General features: G+C 39.6%; 2 protein-coding genes across 5 annotated transcripts in view; one reads left to right on the forward strand and one right to left on the reverse strand.

Annotated features, from left to right (window-relative positions):
- LOC113637916 overlaps positions 1–27,500 on the reverse strand; it is a 34,859-nt gene that overhangs the window by 1,371 nt on the left and 5,988 nt on the right. Inside the window, exons 1-3 of one of the 4 annotated variants that reach the window (XM_047820704.1) lie at positions 26,748–26,892; positions 25,319–25,419; positions 24,450–25,158 (exon numbers count right to left, since the gene is read on the reverse strand). The exons of 1 other annotated variant lie outside the window; for it this stretch is intronic. In XM_047820704.1, coding sequence (XP_047676660.1) covers positions 24,597–25,158; positions 25,319–25,419; positions 26,748–26,759 — 675 coding nt within the window. In that variant the 5' untranslated portion in view covers positions 26,760–26,892 and the 3' untranslated portion in view covers positions 24,450–24,596. Of the gene's footprint in view, positions 1–24,449; positions 25,159–25,318; positions 25,420–26,747; positions 26,893–27,500 lie in introns of those variants that run through there. 2 more of the 4 variants (XM_047820705.1, XM_047820703.1) reach the window with 2 other exon arrangements.
- Positions 9,002–11,857, forward strand: LOC125145910. The gene is made up of 3 exons (XM_047820708.1): positions 9,002–9,145; positions 10,898–10,998; positions 11,149–11,857. The coding sequence occupies exons 1-3, from the start codon at positions 9,134–9,136 to the stop codon at positions 11,708–11,710; spliced, it is 675 nt and encodes a 224-aa protein (XP_047676664.1). The 5' UTR covers positions 9,002–9,133; the 3' UTR covers positions 11,711–11,857.

A 27,500-nucleotide genomic window follows, 5' to 3' on the forward strand; every position in this document is an offset into this window, starting at 1 on the left:
CTTTTACTCTTTGCTATTATTTCAGCTATGGAATTGATGGTCAGTATGCTCTGGGCATTAATGTCCTAGATACATATTGTACTTCAGACGGCGAACTCGACCAGAACTTCCTGTCTCAAGATGGAGCAAACAAGGTGCAGGAGGGCTTTAATAGTACAGAACGTATTTACAATGGTAAAGAGCTGGTTGGTGCCTTACCAAAATTGGCTAAACGTGTCGTTATGCACTCTGAGTATCGGTTGCTGGGAGGCTCAGATCTCTCGCCCATGCAAAACCTCCTGAATAAAAAGAAAAATGGCTGCACGGTTTTCTTCACCTTAAACTCCCCCTGTGTCAAGTCTTGCTCAACACCTACAGGACCCCGCAGCATCATCCCAGCTCTCAACATTTTCAAAAATCACAACGGTCCAAAAGCTTTTGTTTTCAGTAAGATTTGGCATCATGATGTGGGTAAGACTGAATGGGAAAAGAACATACTTGAGATAGAAAAACGAATTCCAGTCTATCGCTGCGACAACAGCGGATGCGACCGCTGTGTCACTAATAATAATGTAGTTAACACTTGGTGCGTCGGCCAAAAAATTTTTCCTTTTTTCTTTTTCGAAAAGTAGTTTGAATAAAATTGCTTAAGAAAAGAAAGCCTGCAACAAAACGGCTAAAAATAGTTTCTGCTTGGCTTGTGTCACTTTTTTGCATTAATCAATAAAGATTCAAGAAGCATCAAATCTGTTGTGACTCTCTTTCATCTCTCCATCAGTTTTAGTTGTTCACCGTATAATTACACTGTACGATGGAAGTGTGTTAACTGTTACTGTGTTAATAAGATTGTGTGGCGCAGTGTCCATTTGTGTGGAAAAAAATAACTGTGTTTATTTTTCTGGGTTTTATCTATAAATATATCACCTTTAATATTGTAGAGAAAAACAGAAAGAGTGATGAAACGATACAAAGTCCTGAGTGTCTACTTTCATCCGAGCTTCATATTAACACCACCGTGGAGTGAGACATGAGGAAGACGTTCAGTCATCAACATGGACACAAGACAAAACAGGAAGAAACGCCGATTTCGGAGAGAAACTCGTACAGAAACACGAAAAACTTTATCTTGAAATAACAAATTTCACTTAAAGAAAAAAAAACAATACCTGAACACCATTTGAGGATATTTACAATACAATTTTATTTGATATAATATCAATCCACTGCTCTAATTACAAAATTAATTGACCTCTGTAGCACAATGGGTATATATATATATATATAATATATATATATATATATATATATATATATATATATATATATATATATATATATATATATATATATATAAGTTATATTCCACAATACATCCCTCGAAAATATTTTCCCCCCACTTTGCATTTTCTGGAATTTGATTGCATTCAGCAGATTTGAAATTATTCTCCATGGAAAATAAATAAGTGAGAGAGTGGAAGAGCCGCAAAGAAGGTTATAGAAGTTTTTTTTTTTAATAAAAATTAACTGCGAAGAATTTTCACAAATCCAGGGAATTTGGCACTCCTGAGGTTGTACAGTGTTCTACTATTTGTGTTCAAATTGTTTGTAAGGTTGTGTTTTGTGCCCGTTTCTCCCACAAAAGCATGTTTTTCAAAATAAAACATATTTCTATAGTTTTCATAATTTAATTGAATTACATCATGCATAAAATTTTGGTGTCCACTTTTACCATTTTACTAAATAATACCATAACATTTGGGTTACTATGTAGTCATATAATATATAATATAAAACTCTTCTTGTTTTAAATTCTCACTGAGGGCTAAAACCCCTAAAGATGAAACCCTAGAACCGCCCCTGTTGATAAAAGAGACACTGACTATATTTGCTGTAACGCACAGCATAGCTCGGGTCAGTCAGGCTTTGAGTTCCCCCTACTGGACACTCCTTGAATTACATCTAATGTTTAGTTGACCAACAGGATTAGAACAATAATAAGCATCACATTAATTAATCATATTGACTTAGCACTCTTTATGTCGCATTTAACAAACTTATAATAGTTATGAACTGTTAAAGTTAATCATATTGATCTTTTTAAACCACTACATTAGCATGTTAGCTAGTTATCAAGCCATGCTAATAGCCAAGATCTACAGTACAAGATGTTTTATTTATTTATTTTTAACATGAAAACATCTGAGATTGCAACAGAAATGTGGCCTGGATCAGGGAGAGGATTAGAAACATGGGGTTAGGGAGAGGATTAAAGAGGATCTTCTGCATGTAAGCTGACATGGGGAACACATGGAGATGTGTGTCTGTGTGTGTGTGTGTGTGTGTGTGTGTGTGTGTGTGTGGTTGTGTGTGTGTGGGTGTGTGTGTTGTGTGTGTTGTTGTATTCTCTTCAGGTTCTGTTCTGTGGGTACTCGATTACACAGTAGTTTCGTGTTTAAAACACAAAGAGAGAAATGAAAGTTATTTCGAAGGTATTCATGAAAAGTTCTGTGAAAAGGAGTAAAACTTAAAGCTGATGTTTTTCTTCAGGCTAAAAGTTCTTTAAAAAAAGTAATATATTATATATTTAAAAACACTAATACACACACACACACACACACACACTCTCTCTCTCTCTCTCTCTCTCTCTCTCTCACACACACACACACACACACACACACACACACACACACACACACACACACACACACACACACACACACACACACACACACACACACACACAACTACAATCTAAAACTTGACAAAAAACACTAATTACACACGTAACACAGTCAACATAAGTTTTGGTGTATGTGTGTGTGTGTTGTGTGTGTGTGTGTGTGTGCGTGCATGTGTGTGTGCGATGTTATAGCAGATGTGTTACTACTGTGTAACTGTGTGTGAGTTTGTTGTTGTGCATTTTAGTGTGTATGTGTTAGTATGTGTTTATTAAAGTGTATCTTTGTATTTGTGTGTGTGTGTGTGTGTGTTGTGTGTGTGTGGTGTGTGTGTGTGTGTGTGTTGTGTATTGGCTATATTTTGCTGTATATTATTGTGTATATGTTAAAGTGTGTTAGTGTGTATGGTGTTTTCTAGGGCTTTTTTCTGTGTGTGTGTGTGTGTGTGTGTGTGTGTGTGTGGTGTGTGTGGTGTGTGTGTGTGTTGTATTCTCTTCATGTTCTGTCTGTATCTGTACACATTAGTTCATGTTTAAAACACAAAGAGAGAAATGAAAGTTATTTCAAAGTATTTATGAAAAGTTCTGTGAAAATAGAAGTAAAACTTAAAGCTGATGTTTTTCTTCGGGCTAAAAGTTCTTTAAAAAAGTAATATATATTTAAAACACTAATACACACACACACACACACACACACACACACACACACACACACACACACACACACACACACACAAGAACCTTTTTAGTGCCACATGACACTAATGACACTTTTATTCTTCTCTGTTATTTCAGCTATGGAGTTAATGGTCAGTATGCTCTGGGCATTAATGTCCTAGATACATATTGTACTTCAGACGGCAAACTCGACCAGAACTTCCTGTCTCAAGATGAAGCAAACAACGTAAAGAACGGCATGAATAGTGAAGAACGTATTTACAATGGTGTAGAGCTGGTTGGTGCCAGACCAAGACCGTTTGGTGATAAAGGTTTCAATATACACTCTGAGTATCTGTTGCTGAGAGGCTCCGATCCCTCGCCCATGCAAAACCTCCTGCATGAAAGGAAAAATCGCTGCACGGTTTTCTTCACCTTAAACTCCCCCTGTGTCGAAACCTGCTCAACACCTACAGGACGCCACAGCATCATCCCAGCTCTCAACATGTTCAACAGTCACAACGGTCCAAAAGCTTTTGTTTTCAGGCAGATTTGGCATCATGATGTGGGTAAGACTGAATGGAAACAGAACATACTTGAGATAGAAAAACGAATTCCAGTCTATCGCTGCGACAACAGTGGATGCGTCCGCTGTGTCACCAATGATGTAGTTAACACTCGGTGCGTCAGCTGAAAAAATGTTTTTCGAAAAGTAGTTTGTATAAAATTGCTTAAGAAAAGAAAGCTTGCAACAAAATCGACTAAAAAAATAGTTCCTGCTTGGCTTGTGTCACTTTTTTGCATTAATCAATAAAGATTCAAGAAGCATCAAATCTGTTGTGACTCTCTTTCATCTCTCCATCAGTTTTAGTTGTTCACCGTATAATTACACTGTACGATGGAAGTGTGTTAACTGTTACTGTGTTAATAAGATTGTGTGGCGCAGTGTCCATTTGTGTGGAAAAAAATAACCGTGTTTAATTTTCTGAGTTTTATCTATAAATATATCACCTTTAATATTGTAGAGAAAAACAGAAAGAGTGATGAAACGATACAAAGTCCTGAGTGTCTACTTTCATCCGAGCTTCATATTAACACCACAGTGGAGTGAGACATGAGGATTTCAATTAAAGAAAAAAAAAAAACAATACCTGAACACCATTTGAGGATATTTACAATACAATTTTATTTGATATAATATCAATCCACTGCTCTAATTACAAAATAAATTGACCTCTGTAGCACAATGGGTATATATATATATATATATATATATATATATAAGTTATATTCCACAATACATCCCTCGAAAATATTTTCCCCCCACTTTGCATTTTCTGGAATTTGATTGCATTCAGTGGATTTGAAATTATTCTCCATGGAAAATAAATAAGTGAGAGAGTGGAAGAGCCGCAAAGAAGGTTATAGAAGTTTTTTTTATATAAAAATTAACTGCGAAGAATTTTCACAAATCCAGGGAATTTGGCACTCCTGAGGTTGTACATTGTTCTACTATTTGTGTTCAAATTGTTTGTAAGGTTGTGTTTTGTGTCCGTTTCTCCTACACAAATGCATGTTTTTCAAAATAAAACATATTTCTATAGTTTTCATTATTTAATTGGAGATATTTCTTTTCAAATGTATTTATTGTGAGGATGTATTTTATATCATCTTACAAGTAAAAGTTTGTTGGCGGTATACAGTTATAAAAAGTTGTACTACTGCATGTTTCTGCTTTAGTAGTGAACTTAATGTACACCGATTTGTGTGTGGCTGTAGTTTACTGTATATGTCACTATTCTTATTACCAGAGTTGTAGCACAAACAAAATATTAATGCAAACAATCCATTCAATACTAAATAAAAATAACATTTATTGATTTGGTCTTTGTCTTGTGAATATTAGTTTATTAATGACTGCATTCATCGGACACACTGTTTGTAGAGAACGCACACATACATGAACTGATCTGATTCATAACTGGCATCCAGTGTTGTAATGTAACGAAGTAAAAACACTTCGTTACCATACTTAAGTAGAAATGTCACTTATCTGTACTTTACTTCCCAGTCAACAATTTGATCTCACAATGATGTCCCTATGAGCTCACAATATTCTCATGGTGCGGTCATAATGTGTGTCGCAGTGAAACTAAAAGTGTAACCACACAGAGCTCTCACTGTGTGCTCATACTTTGTTCACAACATGAGGTCACTGCACAATCACAGTGCACTCATACTGTGGTGGAAATATGAGGTCACATCACACTCACTGTGTGCTCATACTGTGATCACTGTGTGCTCCTACTGTGATCACTGTGTGCTCCTACTGTGATCACTGTGTGCTCATACTGTAGTCACTGTGTGCTCATACTGTGATCACTGTGTGCTCATATTGTGGTCACTGTGTGCTCATACTGTGGTGTAAATATGAGGAAACATCACACTCACTGTGTGCTCATACTGTGGTCACTGTGTGCTCATACTGTGGTCACTGTGTGATCATACTGTGGTCACTGTGTGATCATACTGTGGTCACTGTGTGCTCATATTGTGGTCACTGTGTGCTTATACTGTGGTCACTGTGTGATCATACTGTGGTCACTGTGTGCTCATATTGTGGTCACTGTGTGCTCATACTGTGATCACTGTGTGCTCATACTGTGGTCACTGTGTGCTTATACTGTGGTCACTGTGTGCTTATACTGTGGTCACTGTGATGTCACTGCGCACTCACTGTGTGCTCATACTGTGGTCACTGTGTGCTCATACTGTGATCACTGTGATGTCACTGCACACTCACTCAGGGACTCATTCAGGGACGTTTTTCTTTATTCCTTTCTCAATCTGATGAGCCAGGCTAGAGCAACTGAGTTTATCTTTTTGTCCTGGATCTACAATTTGGCCAGCTATTTTAAACTCTCTTTGCCATACAAATTGTCGGTTGAGGTCTTTTGCTGGACCACTGTTCTGGTTTGTTTGGCCCACTGTCTTTACTTCGTGTTTTGTTTCACTTTGTGTTTGCTGTAGTGATAATTGTAGAGATAACTCCAGTGCATCAATCTGTTTTGCAGCCTTTCCTGTTCTGAGACCTGAACTAATTGTTTTGGCTCTACAGCATTCTGGATTGTTGGCTGAGTTTCAACTGGTAAATGAATTTCAACAATTTTGTCTTTCAGGTTAAGCAGGAACCACATACCTTGGTCCTCAAGTTCCTGTACCTCATCTATCTCAATATACTTCACAATGTGTGCAATTAGAAATGAACGACTTTTCCCCAGAACATTCTCATGTTCAGTACCAACAATATCTAGAAAGTCACACACTGCAGTCAACTGATCACTACTCAGTGTATCAAGTGTCCCAACTACTTCAAGTTTCAGGTCCTCTAGCATATCCATGTGCTTGCGAATAAATGGTCAGTGTCAGTGTAAAGCAGACTGACTACTTGTTTGGGAAGAACTTGTAGCTTCTCCTGGTTAGAGTAAGGAACCTCAGATTACTCGCACTTCTGCCCATCTGATTGTGAGACTACTGCACACCGCTGACCACCTATCACTGTGGTTGTGGTTGCAAGGTGTGATGTCATCATACGGCACTACATCGATCAGCAGGGCCACGGACCATCCTCCTCGCTGGGACCTCCAAAATGTGGCACCCCATGAAAAGGGAGAAATTATATATTAATAAAAGAGACACGGACTCGTGCTCTTGTCTGTGTGCTGAGCTGTATTGGCTGTGACACACAGCATAGCTTGAGTCAGCTACTCCCGGCAGCCTTTGAGTTCCCCCTACTGGACACTCCTTGAATTACATCTAATTTTTAGTTAACCAACAGGATTAGAACAATAACACGCATCACATGAATTAATCATTTTGACTTCGCACTCTTTATGTTGCAGTTAACAAACTAATAATAGTTCATCATAAAGTTAAAAGTTAATCATATTGATCTTTTTAAACCACTACAATAGCATGCTAGCTAGTTATCAAGCCATGCTAATCTGCTAGCCTGCGAAGATCTACAGTACAAGATGTTTTTTTTTGTTTTTGTTGTTTTTTTTTTAACATTAATGCATCTGAGATTTTTCTCGTTTCTGAGCGAAACAGAAATGTGGCCTGGATCAGGGAGAGGATTAGGAACATGGGGTTATGGAGAGGATTAAAATCAGCTTTACGTTGGAAAATTTTCAGCCGAGTTGCAGATACACAAAATGCCAAATTAGCCAAAGATTTCTTGGCTGTGAGATCAGAGAAGTGATGATGTAATCAATGATGTAATCGATGATGTAGGCATAACACGACTTTAGAGGATCTTCAGCATGTAAGCTGACATGGAGAACACATGGAGATGTGTGTGTGTGTGTGTGTGTGTGTGTGTGTGTGTGTGTGTGTGTGTGTTGTATTCTCTTTCTGTTTAAAACACAAAGAGAGAAATGAAAGTTATTTCAAAGTATTTATGAAAAGTTCTGTGAAAAAGAAAGTAAAACTTAAAGCTGATGTTTTCCTTCAGTCTAAAAGTTCTATCAAAAAGTAATGTATTATATATATATAAAACATATAAAACACACTCTTTAAAATCTTTAAAAGCACTAATACACACATACACAATCTAAAATTTGACAAAAACACTAATACTCACTAAATCCATCCAACATAAGTGTTGCTGTGTGTGTGTGTGCTATGTTATTGCATATGTGTGTATTACTGTGTAACTGTGTGTGTCAGAGTTTGTTGTGCATTTTAGTGTGTATGTGTTAGTATGTGTTTACTAAAGTGTATCTTTGTGTGTGTGTGTGTGTGTGTGTGTGTGTGTGTGTGTGTGTGTGTGTGTGTGTGTGTTTGGCTATATTTTGCTGTATATTATTGTGTGTATGTTAAAGTATGTTAGTGTGTATTGGTGTTTTCTAGGGTTTTATTCTGTGTGTGTGTGTGTGTGTGTGTGTGTGTGTGTGTGTGTGTGTGTGTGTGTGTGTTGTCCCAGATTTCCAGAAGACTTTCTGAATCTTAAGATTGCTATTTTATTTATTTATTTATTTATTATTTATTTATTTATTTATTTATTTATTTATTTACAGAGTATGTGTCCTTCTGTCGTATCATTTCATCAACATTATCCATGATTTCTGCAGGACACATTTGGAGTGTTCTTCTTTGGTTCCTTTTCAGCTTCTTCATCATCATCATCATCATCATCTTACTGCATTATCTCCACTTGCACACTGTTTATTTTACCATAGAGTGATGAACTACAGAAAGTCTACAGATGAACGTCTTCCTCATGTCTCACTCCACAGTGGTGTTAATATGAAGCTCAGATGAAAGTAGACACTCAGGACTTTGTAGAATGTGTAGAGTTTCATCACTATTTGTGTTTTTCTCTACAATATTAAAGGTGATATATTTATAGAAAAGATACAGAGTAAATGTTGATATCAAACCCATTTCTGCTCTCTGAGATGCTCCGAGTGTTTGTTCATCTAAAAAGCAGCTCAGGTTTCTCTTCAAAACACACTGACGGAACAACAGAGTCCTGACACACTTTAGATCAGACTCACACACACAACATCAGACGCTTCTTTATACTGATAGAAAACGTGTCATAAGTTCATGTCTATTCTGCTGATGACTGAACTTCGGTTGTACTGGTGTGTACAGGGTTAAGGAGTGTGAACACACATTTCACTGTAAACCTGCACATGCACATATTTTGGTATTGCACAATAACCACAGTGATGCTCTGCTCAGTATAAATAAGACAGCAACAGTTAGAAAAACTCACTCCAGTTTCCTCTACAAGTTTCCAACGAGAGACAAAAGATGGCTGGTTCTGTAAGTAGTGTTTGATTCATATTGTGTTTTTGTTCTTGAGCATTTCTGAGTTTAGGAATGAGATAAAAATGAGTTAGGATTGAGTTAGGAATAGGGTGGCAAAATTCTGGGAATTTTCAAGGCTGGAAACTTTCCATGGGAATTAACTGGGAATTTAAAAAAAAAAAAAATACAGAGTTGAGTATAACAAGGAACTTAAATGTAGTTAAAAAAAAAGTCTTGCAGCATAATTTTGTTTAAAACGACAAGATTTAATGCAATTTAAGTTAAACTTGTACCCTGCGTTCCTCGGTCACTTGCACACAGCACACTGCTTACTGGAGCGCCATTGAGGCCAAACCCCCTGCAGGTACTTACATTCTTCCATAACATGCACACTAACACTTTATTTTAGGGTCATTTAACTAGTTGCTTATTTGCATGAATATTAATAAAGTTTTGGCTATTTATTAGTAATTATTAAGCACATATTAATGCCTTATTCTGCATGACCTTATTCTACATTCTTAACTGTACCGAATACCTAAACTTAATAACTACCTTACTAACTCTTAATAAGCAGTTGTCACGATGTGACACGGTGAGACAAAGGCGATTGAGGATCCAAGTGCAGTTTTAGGTTTTAATAGACAAAACACAAACAAACAGTAGGCAGGCAAAACAGATCGGGACACTGAACAGGAACAGAGAACGGCACAGACCAAATACAGATACAAACACAAACAACGACCAACAACAGGGAAGTGAACAGACAGAGTAGATATAGTGGACAGGAGCCAATAACAAAGCAGAGACGATTAGAGACAAAGACAAGACACCTGGGGAAGAGATGGAATGTGATTAGTGTCCATGGTGAGCAATGAGTGGGTGGAGCAAAACAATTAATACCAGGGAGAGACGGCAGACAGAAACAAGGGGAAAACACAGACAGACACATTACAGCAGTAAATTAGGATGTTACACATGCACAGATAATTTGATGGACAACACCCCCCCCAACCACACACACACACACACACACACACACACACACACACACACACACACACTTACTCCCCCTGAAATACAAAAAAAACCCTCCATATATCATTTGGTGGGGTGGGTGGGTGGGTGGGGTGATTCCCCTCCATTTCCCAGGCCTTGACTACAACAGAAGCAGAAACCTAATAAACTTGAGAAACAATGCTTCATTTTACATTTTAATTGGGACTTTTTTAGAAGGGCAAAGGGTGGGGGATGCTTTTATTTTACAGCAATCATAGGGAAATATGTTTATTACAATTATTAAGTTTATTATGTTTATTACAAGCATCATAATGTTTATTATGCTTTTGTGTTACTCGATGAAATAATCAAAGCTTACAATTAAATCAGTCGAGACGTCATGTTTAAAATGTGTATTACCTTGCATGCGTGTCTGCTTATGACCAAACAACATGTTTATTTATGTTTGTATGTGATATAGTTTATACACATTTCCCTAGATTTCCAAATAATTCCCGTAAATTCCCGTAATTCCCATAAATTCCCATAAATTCCTGTAAAGTTTTCAACTTGGAATATTTCCAAAATTCCCCAGATGAAGATCCCGTTGAAAGTTTCCGGAAAAATTTAATGGGAATTTACTGGAAACTTTCCGCCCGTTTGCAACCCTAGTTAGTAATGATATAGGAATGATATAGGAATGATATAGGAATGATATAGGAATGACACAGGAATACTCCATCATGTTTTGGTGTGTGTTTTGTTTAGGTGTGTTTTGGAGCTCTGGGATTCGTTCTGCTCTTTCTGCTCTCTACTGCTGGGGCCGAGGTTACAAATCTCAGGAACATAATTGACCACCTTAAGAACACGTAAGCACACACACACATACACACACACACACACACACACACACACACACACACGCACACGCACACACACACACACACACACACAAGAACCTTTTTTAGTGCACCATGACACTAATGACACTTTTATTCTTCTCTGACATTCTCTGACAGCTATGGAGTTAATGGTCAGTATGCTCTGGGCATTAATGTCCTAGATACATATTGTACTTCAGATGGCAAACTCGACCAGAACTTCCTGTCTCAAGATGAAGCAAACAACGTAAAGAACGGAATGAATAGTGAAGAACGTATTTACAATGGTGTAGAGCTGGTTGGTGCCAGACCAAGACCGTTTGGTGATAAAGGTTTCAATATACACTCTGAGTATCTGTTGCTGAGAGGCTCCGATCCCTCGCCCATGCAAAAGCTCCTGAATAAAAGGAAAAATGGCTGCACGGTTTTCTTCACCTTAAACTCCCCCTGTGTCAACACCTGCTCAACACCTGGCAAAGAACACAGCATCATCCCAGCTCTCAACATGTTCAACAGTCACAACGGTCCAAAAGCTTTTGTTTTCAGTCAGATTTGGCATCATGATGTGGGTAAGACTGAATGGTCAGATAACATACTTCAGATAGAAAAACGAATTCCAGTCTATCGCTGCGACAACAGTGGATGCGTCCGCTGTGTCACCAATAAGGTAGTTAACATTTGGTGCGTCGGCCAAAAATAATTTCCTTTTTTCTTCATTTTCGAAAAGTAGATTGAATAAAATTGCTTAAGAAAAGAAAGCTTGCAACAAAATCGACTAAAAAAATAGTACCTGCTTGGCTTGTGTCACTTTTTTGCATTAATCAATAAAGATTCAAGAAGCATCAAATCTGTTGTGACTCTCTTTCATCTCTCCATCAGTTTTAGTTGTTCACCGTATAATTACACTGTACGATGGAAGTGTGTTAACTGTTACTGTGTTAATAAGATTGTGTGGCGCAGTGTCCATTTGTGTGGAAAAAAAATAACCGTGTTTATTTTTCTGGGTTTTATCTATAAATATATCACCTTTAATATTGTAGAGAAAAACATAAATATTGATGAAACAGTACAAAGTCCTGAGTGTCTACTTTCATCTGAGCTTCATATTAACACCACCAGTGTTGTATAAAGTACTAGAAAGCAATACTTGAGTAAAAGTACAAATATCGTACTAGAAAAGACTTTGGTAGAAGTGAAAGTCACCTTTTAGAATATTACTCAAGTAAAAGTCTTAAAGTATCTGATATTTACTGTACTTAAGTATCAAAAGTCACAAGACAAAGACCAAATCAATTAACGTTATTTTTATTTTTGCATTAATATTTTGTTTGTGCTATCAACTCTGGTAATAAGAATAGTGACATTTCACTGCTTTTGGTTGCCGTCTTTACGGTTTTCTACTGTACTGTACGGTCTTTATACTGTAGATAAATGCCTCCAGCTCTGACTGCGCGTGCACGCTGCGCGTACCTGTGCTTCTCCCTAGAGCGTGCGTACGTGCGTAATGCAATCTAGGAGTAGTGACTCACAAACCTCCCTTATTGCAGTCGCACACATTTCTTATTAATTTATTTTGTAGTAACGAGTAACGAAGATGCTTAGTGGAAATATAACGGAGTAAAAGTTTACATTTTATCTAGGAAATGTAGTGGAGTAAAAGTGAAAGTTGACATAAATTAAAATAGCGAAGTAAAGTACAGATACGTGACATTATTACTTAGGTACGTTAACGAAGTATTTTTATTTTATTTTATTTTTCTCCTGCATGTAAGCTGACATGGCGAACACACGGAGATGTGTGTGTGTGTGTGTGTGTGTGTGTGTGTGTGTGTGTGTGTGTGTGTGTGAGAGTTTGTGTGTGTGTGTGTGTGTGTGTGTGTGTGTGTGTGTGTGTGTGTGTGTGTGTGTGTGTGTGTGTGTTGTATTCTCTTCATGTTCAGAATTGTTTCGTTATTCTGAATAAATACACTATGATCCACAAATAAATATAAAGAGTTTCACAAATATTTTTACAAATTTCACAAAAGAAATGAAATTCACAAATAAATAAAATGGGATTTGCAAATAAAAACATATTTATAAATTGTATTTATTTGCGAATTGCTTCCTGCTCATTAGTGAATCGCGTTCTGTACATTTGTGGATTTGAAACATTTCTAACGTCAGGACGTGCACAAGAATCCACAAATAGGTGACTCCGCCCACCGTCTACTCCAGCCAATCGGACAACGGTCTCGTGGCGCTGACCAATCGTGGCACGGTCTACCTCAAACCAATCACGTTCTGATTTACTCGCACTATCACAGTGTAATATGTGCTGCAAAATACGATTAAAAAACAAATAAAAAACATTTGTCGCGGATTCGAGCCCAATCTGGTAACCCTGTATGGACTGTAGCAGCACTAAGGGTTAGTTCAGTTCTGCTTTCTTTGGAAACGATTTCAGCATCATCAATGGGTCCAGGGGTAGTGTGAAGAGCGAGTAAATCAGAACGTGATTGGCTGGAGTAGACGGTGGGCGGAGTCACCTATTTGTGGATTCTTGTGCACGTCTTGACGTTAGAAATTTTTAAAATCCACAAATGCACAGAACGCGATTCACTAATGAGCAGGAAGCAATTCGCCAATAAATACAATTTATAAATATTTTTTTTATTTTCAAATCCCATTTTATTTATTTGTGAATTTCATTTTTTTTTGTGAAATTTGTATAAAAAAAAAAAAAATTGTGAAACTCTTTATATTTATTTGTGGATCATAGTGTATTTATTCAGAATAACGAAACAATTCTGACCCCATATTTTTATGGGTGTCTCGCCCATGGTCATCAACATGGACACAAGACAAACAGGAGGAAACGCCGATTTCGGAGGAAAAACTCTATCTTTTAAAGGGACTATTTGACTGATAACAATTGTAACAATAACAAGACAAGGTATACGTGACCGTGATTAACCTTTAAAGACATCTGGTTAGATAACAAGGTGTGACCCAGCCATTTGGGACACACTTAGATCTTACACTCAATACACCTTCAAAGTAGAATCTCATTTAAACTACAAAGAGGAAAACAGTATAAAATGTGTGAGCAGGATTTGCTCTGGGTTCGTGTTCTTTCTGACTCCGACGAGCCCAAAAAAAACTTTATCTTGAAATAACAAATTTCACTTCACGAAAAAAAAACAATACCTGAACACCATTTGAGGATATTTACAAAACAATTTTATTTGATATAATATCAATCCACTGCTCTAATTACAAAATAAAAATGACCTCGAAGCACAATGGGTGTGTGTATATATATAGTAATAATTATAATATAATAAGTAATTATTATAAGTAATATATAAGTATTTATTATAAGTAATATTCCACAATACATTTTTTCCCCAACTTTGCATTTACTTGAATTTGATTGCATTCAGCACATTTGAAATTATTCACCATGTAAAATAAATCGTAATTAACATGAATTAAAATCAGCATGAAGGATCGGCTCGATATCCCCGCACACCTCAGCAGGAAACTTACCCAGAATTAATTACATTCTTATAATATTTTCTACTTTTACTTATGTTTTGATTACTTATATCATTTGATTGTCTTCATGGTTTAATGACTCCGACTCCATCCATGAATGAGTACTGATTTGTCCATGCTAGTGTGTTAGTATGCTGGATATTTGTTGTTAGTGTTGCACCCCTTATGAAGTATAATTACAAAATATAAATTAATAACAAAGAAATATTAATAAAAGACACACGGACTCGTGCTGTTACCTGCGTGCTGAGCTGTATTGGCTGTGACGCACAGCATAGCTCGAGTCAGTCAGCCTTTGAGTTCCCCCTACTGGACACTCATTGAATTACATCTAATGTTTAGTTAACCAACAGGATTAGAACAATAATAAGCATCACATTAATTAGTCATATTGACTTAGCACTCTTTATGTCGCATTTAACAAACTGATAATAGTTATGAACTGTTAAAGTTAATCATATTGATCTTTTTAAACCACTACATTAGCATGCTAGCTAGTTATCAAGCCATGCTAATAGCCAAGATCTACAGTACAAGATGTTTTATTTATTTATTTTTAACATGAAAACATCTGAGATTGCAACAGAAATGTGGCCTGGATCAGGGAGAGGATTAGAAACATGGGGTTAGGGAGAGGATTAAAGAGGATCTTCTGCATGTAAGCTGACATGGGGAACACATGGAGATGTGTGTCTGTGTGTGTGTGTGTGTGTGTGTGTGTGTGTGTGTGTGTGTGTGTGTGTGTGTGTGTGTGTGTGTGTGTGTGTGTGTGTTGTATTCTCTTCATGTTCTGTGTGTATCTGTATTACACATTAGTTCGTGTTTAAAACACAAAGAGAGAAATGAAAGTTATTTCGAAGTATTCATGAAAAGTTCTGTGAAAAAGGAAGTAAAACTTAAAGCTGATGTTTTTCTTCAGGCTAAAAGTTCTTTAAAAAAAGTAATATATTATATATTTAAAAACACTAATACACACACACACACACACACACACACACACACACACACACACACTCTCTCTCTCTCTCTCTCTCTCTCTCTCTCTCACACACACACACACACACACACACACACACACACACACACACACACACACACACACACACACACACACACACACACACACACACAATCTAAAACTTGACAAAAACACTAATACACACTAACACAGTCCAACATAAGTTTTGGTGTATGTGTGTGTGTGTGTGTGTGTGTGTGTGTGTGCGTGCATGTGTGTGTGCGATGTTATAGCATATGTGTGTACTACTGTGTAACTGTGTGTGAGTTTGTTGTTGTGCATTTTAGTGTGTATGTGTTAGTATGTGTTTATTAAAGTGTATCTTTGTATTTGTGTGTGTGTGTGTGTGTGTGTGTGTGTGTGTGTGTGTGTGTGTGTGTGTGTGTGTGTGTGTATTTGGCTATATTTTGCTGTATATTATTGTGTATATGTTAAAGTGTGTTAGTGTGTATTGGTGTTTTCTAGGGCTTTTTTCTGTGTGTGTGTGTGTGTGTGTGTGTGTGTGTGTGTGTGTGTGTGTGTGTGTGTGTGTGTGTTGTATTCTCTTCATGTTCTGTCTGTATCTGTACACATTAGTTCATGTTTAAAACACAAAGAGAGAAATGAAAGTTATTTCAAAGTATTTATGAAAAGTTCTGTGAAAATAGAAGTAAAACTTAAAGCTGATGTTTTTCTTCGGGCTAAAAGTTCTTTAAAAAAGTAATATATATTTAAAACACTAATACACACACACACACACACACACACACACACACACACACACACACACACACACACACACACACACAAGAACCTTTTTCCAAGATTATGCATCCACAATAACAAGACAATGCTTTTTTCCTTAACATTGATTGCAAATCATTTTTGCAATTTTCAGCTCCCCCCCCCACCCCGTTTTCTTGTGAAGAGATGTGTTGCTGAGCATGTACCAGATCAGCAAAAACATTGTCTCCATCATGTTCATGTGTGTGTAAAATAGGAAGTCTGTGCAGCACATTTACAGATAGCTAAACACTTCTGGAGCTGTTTGGCTTCTAATATTTGAAGATAAGTTATTTGTGTCTTATTGGTTTGCAACAGAAATTGATCTAAACTAAACAAGTAGAAAAAAAATGCTATAAACTAAAGAAGTAGAAATTTTTTGAACAAAAGCTATAAGCCCTTCAGACTGACTGCAGATAGAGAGGAATTTTGTGAAAGTTCTTGCAGCTACTCCAGGGAGACAGTCAGTGGAAAAAGCCTAAAACCATTAAGGAAGCAATGGTCTCATTTTTAGGCCAAAAGGAAGAGAGGACATGCATGAAATAAAGTAAAAACAATCAGAATAAACACATTTATTGTGATAAGATGCATGTAAAAAAACCCATAATTTTTACAAAGTTTCACAGTGCACTTAGCAGGCCTACTTATGAAGCTTCATAACATTCAGAGTGAAATAAAAGTTATAGACAAGCTATGGACTTTGCAAAGTAGAGAAACTATCATCTAAGCAAGGAGAGGAAACCTGGACCTTTTTGGAGATAACGAAAGTTTGCAAAGGCAAGAATAGAAAACTTGCAAGTCAAAGAATGTGTTTGCAACGAATGCCACGTGCCCTGAAATGTGATTGGACAAAGACTGGACAAAATGATGTAACAAAGTTTAAAAAAGGGAAAACACATGAAATGTACAGTGGGTAATAGAAGTATTGAACACATCAGCATTTTTTTTAAGTAAATATATTTTTAAAGGTGCTGATGACATGAAATTTTCACCAGACATCAGTAACAACCCAAGTTCTGAGGAGTCAGATTGTAGACTACTTCAAGTCCCTGCTCCTTGATTCATAGTAGTATTAATATGAACCAATTACACTTTCAAATCCGTAAAAAAATTTAACACTAAAATTGCCATAAAATCATGACATCCAAAATAATGTAAATTAACAATTAATATTAATATTAATTAACCTATTATACACAAAAACTGTAGTAGAAATAGTAATACAGTACAGTTAAAAAGACTGTAAATGTTCATGTTCATGTTCTGTAAAGCTGCTTTGAGACAAAGCCCATTGTAAAAAGCGCTATACAAATAAACTTGACTTGAATTGAATTAAAAAGACAACATGGTATTGTTAACATAATGTTTGGTAGATTTTTATATAGAAAGAAATTGTATCTCTACAGATTTTTATAATTATAACTTTTATAATTGTCTCATGTGGCATTAAAAAAGGTTCACACACTCTCACACACACACACACACACACACACACACACACACACACACACACACACACACACACACACACACACAGTTACACTTTAGTACACATATGCAATAACATAGCACACACACACACACACCAGACACACACAGGTACACATATGCAATAACTCAGTCAAACACACACACACTCACACACCAAAACTTATGTTGGTTTTAGATGTATAATTGTGATTGTGACAAATAAAATCGGAATCGGATTTATTAAAGAACCTGACGTTATATTTCTATGTTTTTTGAGTTTATATTTATTAAAGTCATTTAGTTCATTGCAACTCTGGGACGTGGGAATCTCTACACATATTTACACCTTTCTGTGTTTTGGGAAGTGGTGAAAGTGGCGCAAGACAAACATCAGCTTTAGGTTTCCTTTTCTCACAAAACTTTTCACTAACACTTACACACACAGAGTCACAGACACACACACACACACACACACACACACACACAGACAAGGACACGCACACTAATACAAACATACACAGACAAGGACACACACAATAATATGCAGAAACACACAAAACCTCGAAAAACCTTTATTTCTGTCAGGACCACTTTATCACGAGGGAATTTATTAGATGATGCATACAGTTAGTGTTGGCGGTATGGTTCTGTTCTGGGCAAGAATCCACAGAGCGGGGAGAGCAGCGACTAGACAATAGAATAGACCCCCGTATAACAGAACCGCTAAGCATGCATAGTATTGATATGCTCGCTTATGTGTTTTTGGAAAGTAATAAAGAATGGATAGAAGATACTTAAGTAATTAGAAAGAGAGGGAGAGAGAGAGAGAGAGAGAAAAAAAAATATGTGGAGATTTATGACGTAAACTGGTACAGCGAACACGGGGGTTCCGGCATGGTGTAGTCGGGGTTGGAGGAGGGAGTTTAGATCCCGGGAGCAGCGAAACGCTAGAACGGCTCTATGAATGGGAGTTTAAGTGGTCGCGTAATATGGATGTCGTAACCGGATTGGTGCGCGTCGTGGACAGCTGATTAACGGCTGATGCAAGCTTGATGACGTGGCCTGCCAGAGCTAACGCGATGCTTCAGACACAAAACACACTTTAACATGCATACAATTTGACACACACACACACACACACACACACACACACACACACACACACACACACACACACACACACAGTATAAGACATATACGGTGGGTACAAAAAGTATTCAGACCCCTTTAAATTTGTCACTCTTTGTTTCATTGCAGCCATTTGCTAAAATCAAAACAGTTCATTTTATTCCTCATTAATGTACTCAGCACCCCATCTTGACAGAAAAAAACAGGCATGTAGAAATTTTTGAAAATGCATTAAGTTAAAAAAGACATGGTCATAAGTATTCACACCCTTTGCTGTGACACTCATATTTAACTCACATGCTGTCCATTTCTTCTGTTCCTCCTTGAAATGGTTCTACTCCTTCATTGAAGCCCAGCTGTGTTTAATTAAACTGATTGGACTTGATTAGGAAAGGCACACAACTGTCTATATAAGACCTTACAGCTCACAGTGCATGTCAGAGCAAATGAGAATCATGAGTTCGACGGAACTGCCCAAGGAGCTCAGAGACAGAATTGTGGCAAGGCACGGATCTGGCCAAGGTTAAAAATGAATTTCTGCAGCACTCAAGGTTCCTAAGATCACAGTGGCCTCCATAATCCTTAAATGGAAGGAGTTTGGGAGAAAAGCCTGTGTGAGAGAGGTAAAGAACCCAAAGATCACTGTGGCTGAGCTCTAGAGATGCAGTAGGGAGATGGAAGAAAGTTCCAGAAAGTCAATTATCACTGCAGCCCTCTACCAGTCGGGGCTCTATGGCAGAGTGGCCCGACGGAAGCCACTCCTCAGTGCAAGACATATGAAAGCCCGCATAGAGTTTGCCAAAAAAACACACGAAGGACTCCCACACTATGAGAAATAAGATCCTCTGCTTTGATGAGACCAAGACTGAACTTTTTGGAGTTAATTCTAAGCGGTATGTGTGGGGAAAACCAGGCACTGCTCATCACCTGCCCAATACAATCCCAACAATGAAACATGGTGGTGGCAGCATCATGCTAAGGGAGTGCTCAGGACCTCAGACTGGGACGGAGGTTCGCCTTCCCACAAAACAATGACCCTAAGCACACAGCTAAAATAACAAAGGATTGGCTTTGGAACAACTCTGTGACCATACTTGACTTGCCCAGCCAGAGCCCTGACCTAAAGCCAATTGAGCATCTCTGGAGAGACCTGAAAATGGCTGTCCACCAACGTTCACCATCCAAGCTGACGGAACTGGAAAGGTTCTGCAAGGAAGAATGGCAAAAAAGCCCCAAATCCAGGTGTGAAAAACTTGTTGCATCATTCTCAAGAAGACTCATGGCTGTACTAGCTCAAAAGGGTGCATCTACTCAACACTGAGCAAAAGGTCTGAAAACTTATGACCATGTGATATCTCAGTTTGTCTTTTTTTAATACATTTGCAAAAATTTCTACATGTCTGTTTTCTTCTGTTGAGATGGGGTGCTGAGTACATTAATGAGGAATAAAATGAACTGTTTTGATTTTTTTTATTCTTTCAAAAACACTCATTTATACACAAAACACACTTTAATATACATACAATTAGACACAGTAACACACACAGTGACGCACAGTAACACACACAACACACACACTTTTCCGTTGGGAATAAATAACTGTGTTTCTTCTATATGACAGTAGATGGCGACATTAAAATACTGTCACGGATCTTTTCAGCTGGAAGGAAACAGTATTCAGTATTAAGAAACTCTGGTTTTAGCAAAGCTGTACGATTTCCTGTCATTTCTTTATCTCTGTCACAACGAAACTCATAACAGTCATAAAAAAAAAACTCATAATTTGTTTTGCAGAAATTTCTCAAGTGGAATCTGCAAGAATTTTAGTGGGATAAAATAGTCTGAGTACTAGGACACACACACACACACTCACTGACACACACGCACTCACATACAAACACACACTCACAAACACGCACTCACATACAAACACACACTCACAAACACACACTCACTGACACACACACACACTCACGCACACACATACAAACACACACACACACACACACACACACACACACACACACTCACTGTGTCACGAAGTGACACGGTGAGACAAAGGCGAGTGAGGATCCAAATGCAGTTTAAAGGTTTTTACTAAAACAAAACACAAACAAACAGGCAGGCAACGCGGAACAAACAGGAAACGGGAACATGGACATGCACACACCAACAACGACCAACAACATTGAAGTGAACAGACAGAGTATATATGGTGAACGAGAACCAATCACAAAACAGAGACAGACAAGGACTAAGACAAAACACCTGGGGAAGAGAATGAATGTAATTAGTGTCCATGGTAACAGATCGGTGGGCGGGGTCAACAATTAACATCAGGGAGAGACGGCAGACAGAAACAAGGGGAAAACACAGACAGACACATTACAGAGCCCCCCCCCTACGAGCGGCTTCCAGATGCTCCCAAGTCCACAAAACCCAGTTCAGGCGGGTGGAGCAAAGGCGCAACCAGGGTGGGTGGGCGGGTCGGGTTCGTGTAGTGGTGGCGCCCGCCAAGCAGGAGGCCGGGGCGGCGCCGGCCGAGCCGGAGGCCGGGGCGGCGCCGGCAGAGCCGGCGGCCGGGGCGGCGCCCGCCGAGCCGGCGGCCCGGGCGGCGCCGGCAGAGCCGGAGGCCGGGGCGGCGCCGGCAGAGCCGGAGGCCGGGGCGGCGCCGGCAGAGCCGGAGGCCAGGGCGGCGCCGGCAGAGCCGGAGACCAGAGCAGGACCGGGGACCAGGGTGGTGCTGGAGGCGGAGCCGGAGGCCAGAGCAGGACCAGAGACCAGGGTGGTGCTGGAGGCGGAGCCAGAGACCAGAGCAGGGCCGGCGACCAGGGCGGTGCTGGAGGCGGAGCCAGAGACCAGAGCAGGACCAGAGACCAGGGTGGTGCTGGAGGCGGAGCCAGAGACCAGAGCAGGACCGGGGACCAGGGTGGTGCTTGAGGCGGAGCCAGAGACCGGAACGGAGTTAGCAGCCAGGGTGGTGCTTTGGCCCTATGAACAGGGACAGGAGGTAGAAGGGCTGGCAAGTCCAGTGAAGCAAAACACAGGAAAACAGAAACATGCATAGGTTCAGGCCAGGCAGAGAGTTCAGGTAGTTTGGGTGTCATGATGTCGACCGCGTCCTCTGACTCAGTCATTTCGGTCGACCCGGCCGATTCGGCTGGTTCCGTCAGCTCGGCAGGTTCCGCCGACCCGGTCGGTTCGGCAGGTTCCGCCGACCCGGTCGGTTCCGTCGACCCGGTCGGTTCGGCAGGTTCTGTCGACCCTGCAGGTTCCGTCGACCCGGTCGGTTCAGCAGGTTCTGTCGACCCTGCAGGTTCCGTCGACCCGGTCGGTTCAGCAGGTTCTGTCGACCCTGCAGGTTCCGTCGACCCGGTCGGCTCGGCAGGTTCTGTCGACCCTGCAGGTTCCGTCGACCCGGTCGGCTCGGCAGGTTCCGTCGACCCTGCAGGTTCCGTCGACCCGGTCGGCTCGGCAGGTTCCGTCGACCCTGCAGGTTCCGTCGACCCGGTCGGCTCGGCAGGTTCCGTCGACCCTGCAGGTTCCGTCGACCCGGTCGGCTCGGCAGGTTCCGTCGACCCTGCAGGTTCCGTCGACCCGGTCGGTTCGGCAGGTTCGGCAGGTTCCATCGACCCGGTCGGTTCCGTCGACCCGGTCGGTACGGCAGGTTCCATCGACCCGGTCGGTTCCGTCGACCCGGTCAGCTCGGCAGGTTCCATCGACCCGGTCGGTTCCGGCGACTAGGCTGGTTCCGGCGACCCGGCTGGTCCTGCTGGCGGCTTAGGGATGCCGGCCGCCCGAGCCGACCTCATCGGGGTATCCGCCAGTTTGGAGACCAGCCGGTTAGCACGGACCTCAGCCGAGCTCGCCGGTACGGTGGCCATGGGAACTGGCTCAATCACGGATGTGCACGGGACTGGTCTGGGCGGGGGAACTGTGGAGCATTCGGGCGTCCGTGGCTGATTCCACTCTGTGGCCCACGGACCCCGATGCTTGCTGCCCCCCCCCAAAAAATACTTACGGCCGTCTTCCGTCTCTACAGTGCTCACGCTCAGCGTGGACCCGTCCAGGAGCAACGCCAAGTTGACAAACTCCGAGAATGTCTTTATTTCTCTGGTAGACGGCATCAAATACCGCAGGATCTCCCTTAGTCCGTGCTTAAAAATGTCTTTGAGCGCCTTCTCATCGAAGTTGACCTCGTTGCACAGGTCCAAGAATACCTCCGTGTATTCCTCAACTGGGGCGTCCTCCTGACGAAGACAAAACAGGATTTCTGCTGGATCCATGTGGGGTTGGTCGTTCTGTCACGAAGTGACACGGTGAGACAAAGGCGAGTGAGGATCCAAATGCAGTTTAAAGGTTTTTACTAAACAAAACACAAACAAACAGGCAGGCAACGCGGAACAAACAGGAAACGGGAACATGGACATGCACACACCAACAACGACCAACAACACTGAAGTGAACAGACAGAGTATATATGGTGAACGAGAACCAATCACAAAACAGAGACAGACAAGGACTAAGACAAAACACCTGGGGAAGAGAATGAATGTAATTAGTGTCCATGGTAACAGATCGGTGGGCGGGGTCAACAATTAACATCAGGGAGAGACGGCAGACAGAAACAAGGGGAAAACACAGACAGACACATTACACACTGACACACACACACACACACACACACACAAACTCACACACACACACACACAAACTCTCTCTCTCACACACACACACACACACACACACACACACACACACACACACACACACACATCTCCGTGTGTTCGCCATGTCAGCTGACATGCAGGAGAAAAAAAAATAAAATAAAAATACTTCGTTAACGTACTTAAGTAGAAATGTCACGTATCTGTATTTACTTCGCTAATTAAATTTATGTCAACTTTCACTTTTACTCCACTACATTTCCTAGATAAAATGTAAACTTTTACTCCGTTATATTTCCACTAAGCGTCTTCGTTACTCGTTACTACAAAATAAAGTAATAAGAAATGTGTGCGACTGCAATAAGGGAGGTTTGTGAGTCACTACTCCTAGATTGCATTACGCACGTACGCACGCTCTAGGGAGAAGCACAGGTACGCGCAGCGTGCACGCGCAGTCAGAGCTGGAGGCATTTATCTACAGTATAACGTTAATCGGCGGAAAACCGTAAAGACGGCGCTCTTATACCTACCGAAAATCACTGAAATTTTACTTTTTACTTTTACTTCAAATACTTAAGTACATTAAATATCAGATACTTTAAGACTTTTACTTGAGTAATATTCTAAAAGGTGACTTTCACTTCCACCAAAGTCTTTTTTTAGTACGATATTAAAGGTGATATATTTATAGATAAAACCCAGAAAATTAAACACGGTTATTTTTTTCCACACAAATGGACACTGCGCCACACAATCTTATTAACACAGTAACAGTTAACACACTTCCATCGTACAGTGTAATTATACGGTGAACAACTAAAACTGATGGAGAGATGAAAGAGAGTCACAACAGATTTGATGCTTCTTGAATCTTTATTGATTAATGCAAAAAAGTGACACAAGCCAAGCAGGTACTATTTTTTTAGTCGATTTTGTTGCAAGCTTTCTTTTCTTAAGCAATTTTATTCAATCTACTTTTCGAAAAAGAAGAAAAAAGGAAATTATTTTTGGCCGACGCACCAAGTGTTAACTACATCATTGGTGACACAGCGGACGCATCCACTGTTGTTGCAGCGATAGACTGGAATTCGTTTTTCTATCTGAAGTATGTTATCTGACCATTTAGTCTTACCCTCATCATGATGCCAAATCTGATTGAAAACAAAAGCTTTTGGACCGTTGTGACTGTTGAACATGTCGAGAGCTTCGATGATGCTGTGGGGTCCTGTAGGTGTTGAGCAGGTGTTGACACAGGGGGAGTTTAAGGTGAAGAAAACCGTGCAGCCATTTTTCCTTTTATTCAGGAGGTTTTGCATGGGCGAGGGATTGGTTTCTCTCAGCAACAGAAACTCAGAGTGTATATTGAAACCTTGATCACCAAACGGTCTTGGTCTGGCACCAACCAGATCTACACCATTGTAAATATGTTCTTCACTATTCATGCCGTCATGCACATGTCTTGCTTCATCTTGAGACAGGAAGTTCTGGTCGAGTTGGCCATCTGAAGTACAATATGTATCTAGGACATTAATGCCCAGAGCATACTGACCATTAACTCCATAGCTGAAATAACAGCGAAGAGTAAAAGTGTCATTAGTGTCATGGTGCACTAAACTGTCATTAGTGTCATGGTGCACTACTTGGTGTTTTCTAGGGCTTTATTCTGTGTGTGTGTGTGTGTGTGTGTGTGTGTGTGTGTGTGTGTGTGTGTGTGTGCGCTTACGTGTTCTTAAGGTGGTCAATTATGTTCCTGAGATTTGTAACCTCGGCCCCAGCAGTAGAGAGCAGAAAGAGCAGAACGAATCCCAGAGCTCCAAAACACACCTAAACAAAACACACACCAAAACATGATGGAGTATTCCTATGTCATTCCTATATCATTCCTATATCATTCCTCTATCATTCCTATGTCATTCCTATGTCATTCCTATATCATTCCTATATCATTCCTCTATCATTCCTATGTCATTCCTATGTCATTCCTATGTCATTCCTATATCATTCCTATATCATTCCTATATCATTACTAACTAGGGTTGCAAACGGGCGGAAAGTTTCCAGTAAATTCCAATTAAATTTCCGGAAACTTTCAATGGGATCTTCATCTGGGGAATTTTGGAAATATTCCAAGTTGAAAACTTTACAGGAATTTATGGGAATTTATGGGAATTATTTGGAAATATAGGGAAATGTATATAAACTATATCACATACAAACATAAATAAACATGTTGTTTGGTCATAAGCAGACACGCTTGCAAGGTAATACACATTTTAAACATGACGTCTCGACTGATTTAATTGTAAGCTTTGATTATTTCATCGAGTAACACAAAAGCATAATAAACATTATTATGCTTGTAATAAACATAATAAACTTAATAATTGTAATAAACATATTTCCCTATGATTTACCCCCACCCTTATATGGAGGGGTTTTTTTTTGTATTTCAGGGGGAGTAAGTGTGTGTGTGTGTGTGTGTGTGTGTGTGTGTGTGTGTGTGTGTGTGTGTGTGTGTGTGTGTGTGTGTGTGTGTGTGTGTGTGTGTGGTTGGGGGGGGTGTTGTCCATCAAATTATCTGTGCATGTGTAACATCCTAATTTACTGCTTATTAAGAGTTAGTAAGGTAGTTATTAAGTTTAGGTATTGGGTACAGTTAAGAATGCAGAATAAGGTAATGCAGAATAAGGCATTAATATGTGCTTAATAAGTATTAATAAATAGCCAAAACTTTATTAATATTCATGAAAATAAGTAACTAGTTAAATGACCCTAAAATAAAGTGTTAGTGTGCATGTTATGGAAGAATGTAAGTACCTGCAGGGGGTTTGGCCTCAATGGCGCTCCAGTAAGCTGTGTGCAAGTGACCGAGGAACGCAGGGTACAAATTTAACTTAAATTGCATTAAATCCTGTCGTTTTAAACAAAATTATGCTGCAAGATTTTTTTTAAACTACATTTAAGTTCCTTGTTATATTCAACTCTGTATTTTTTTTTAATTCCCAGTTAATTCCCATGGAAAGTTTCCAGCCTTGAAAATTCCCAGAATTGTGCCACCCTATTCCTAACTCAGTCCTAACTCATTTTTATCTCATTCCTAAACTCAGAAATGCTCACGAACAAAAACAAAATATGAATCAAACACTACTTACAGAACCAGCCATCTTTTGTCTCTTGTTGGAAACTTGTAAAGGAAACTGGAGTGAGTTTTTCTAACTGTTGCTGTCTTATTTATACTGAGCAGAGCATCACTGTGGTTATTGTGCAATACCAAAATATGTGTGTTCACCTCTCCTTGTACACACCAGTACGCCGAAGTTCAGTTCATCAGCAGAATAGACATGAACTTATGACACGTTTTCTATCAGTATAAAGAAACGTCTGATGTTGTGTGTGTGAGTCTGATCTAAAGTGTGTCAGGACTCTGTTGTTCCGTCAGTGTGTTTTGAAGAGAAACCTGAGCTGCTTTTTAGATGAACAAACACTCGGAGCATCTCAGAGAGCAGAAATGGGTTTGATATCAACATTTACTCTGAACATACGAACATCTGTGTGGAAGTAATAAACCAAACATTTTATGAATATTTCACCTCTAGTATTGTATCACACACACATTTACACACACTCACAAACACACACACACACACAAACACTGTTGCACACTCACACACACAGTTACACAGCATTACACACATATGCAATAACACAAACACACACCGAAACCTATGATAGACTGTTTTAGTGTGTATTAGTGTTTTTGTCTGATTTTAGATTTATTTTGTGTGTGTGTGTGTGTGTGTGTGTGTGTGCTCTACACATATTTACATTTTCCTGTGTTTTGGGAAAGTGGCACAAGGAAAACATCAGCTTTAAGTTTAACTTTCTTTTTTCACTCTTTCTCACAC

The sequence above is a fragment of the Tachysurus fulvidraco genome, chromosome 11, assembly GCF_022655615.1.
Source record: "Tachysurus fulvidraco isolate hzauxx_2018 chromosome 11, HZAU_PFXX_2.0, whole genome shotgun sequence".
Taxonomy (NCBI): domain Eukaryota; kingdom Metazoa; phylum Chordata; class Actinopteri; order Siluriformes; family Bagridae; genus Tachysurus; species Tachysurus fulvidraco.

Bases quoted from the DNA above. Each gene is read 5' to 3' on its own strand.
- LOC125145910 (XM_047820708.1), top strand. The intron at 10,999-11,148 runs GTAAGCACACAC...ATTCTCTGACAG, and splicing joins ATTGACCACCTTAAGAACAC to CTATGGAGTTAATGGTCAGT.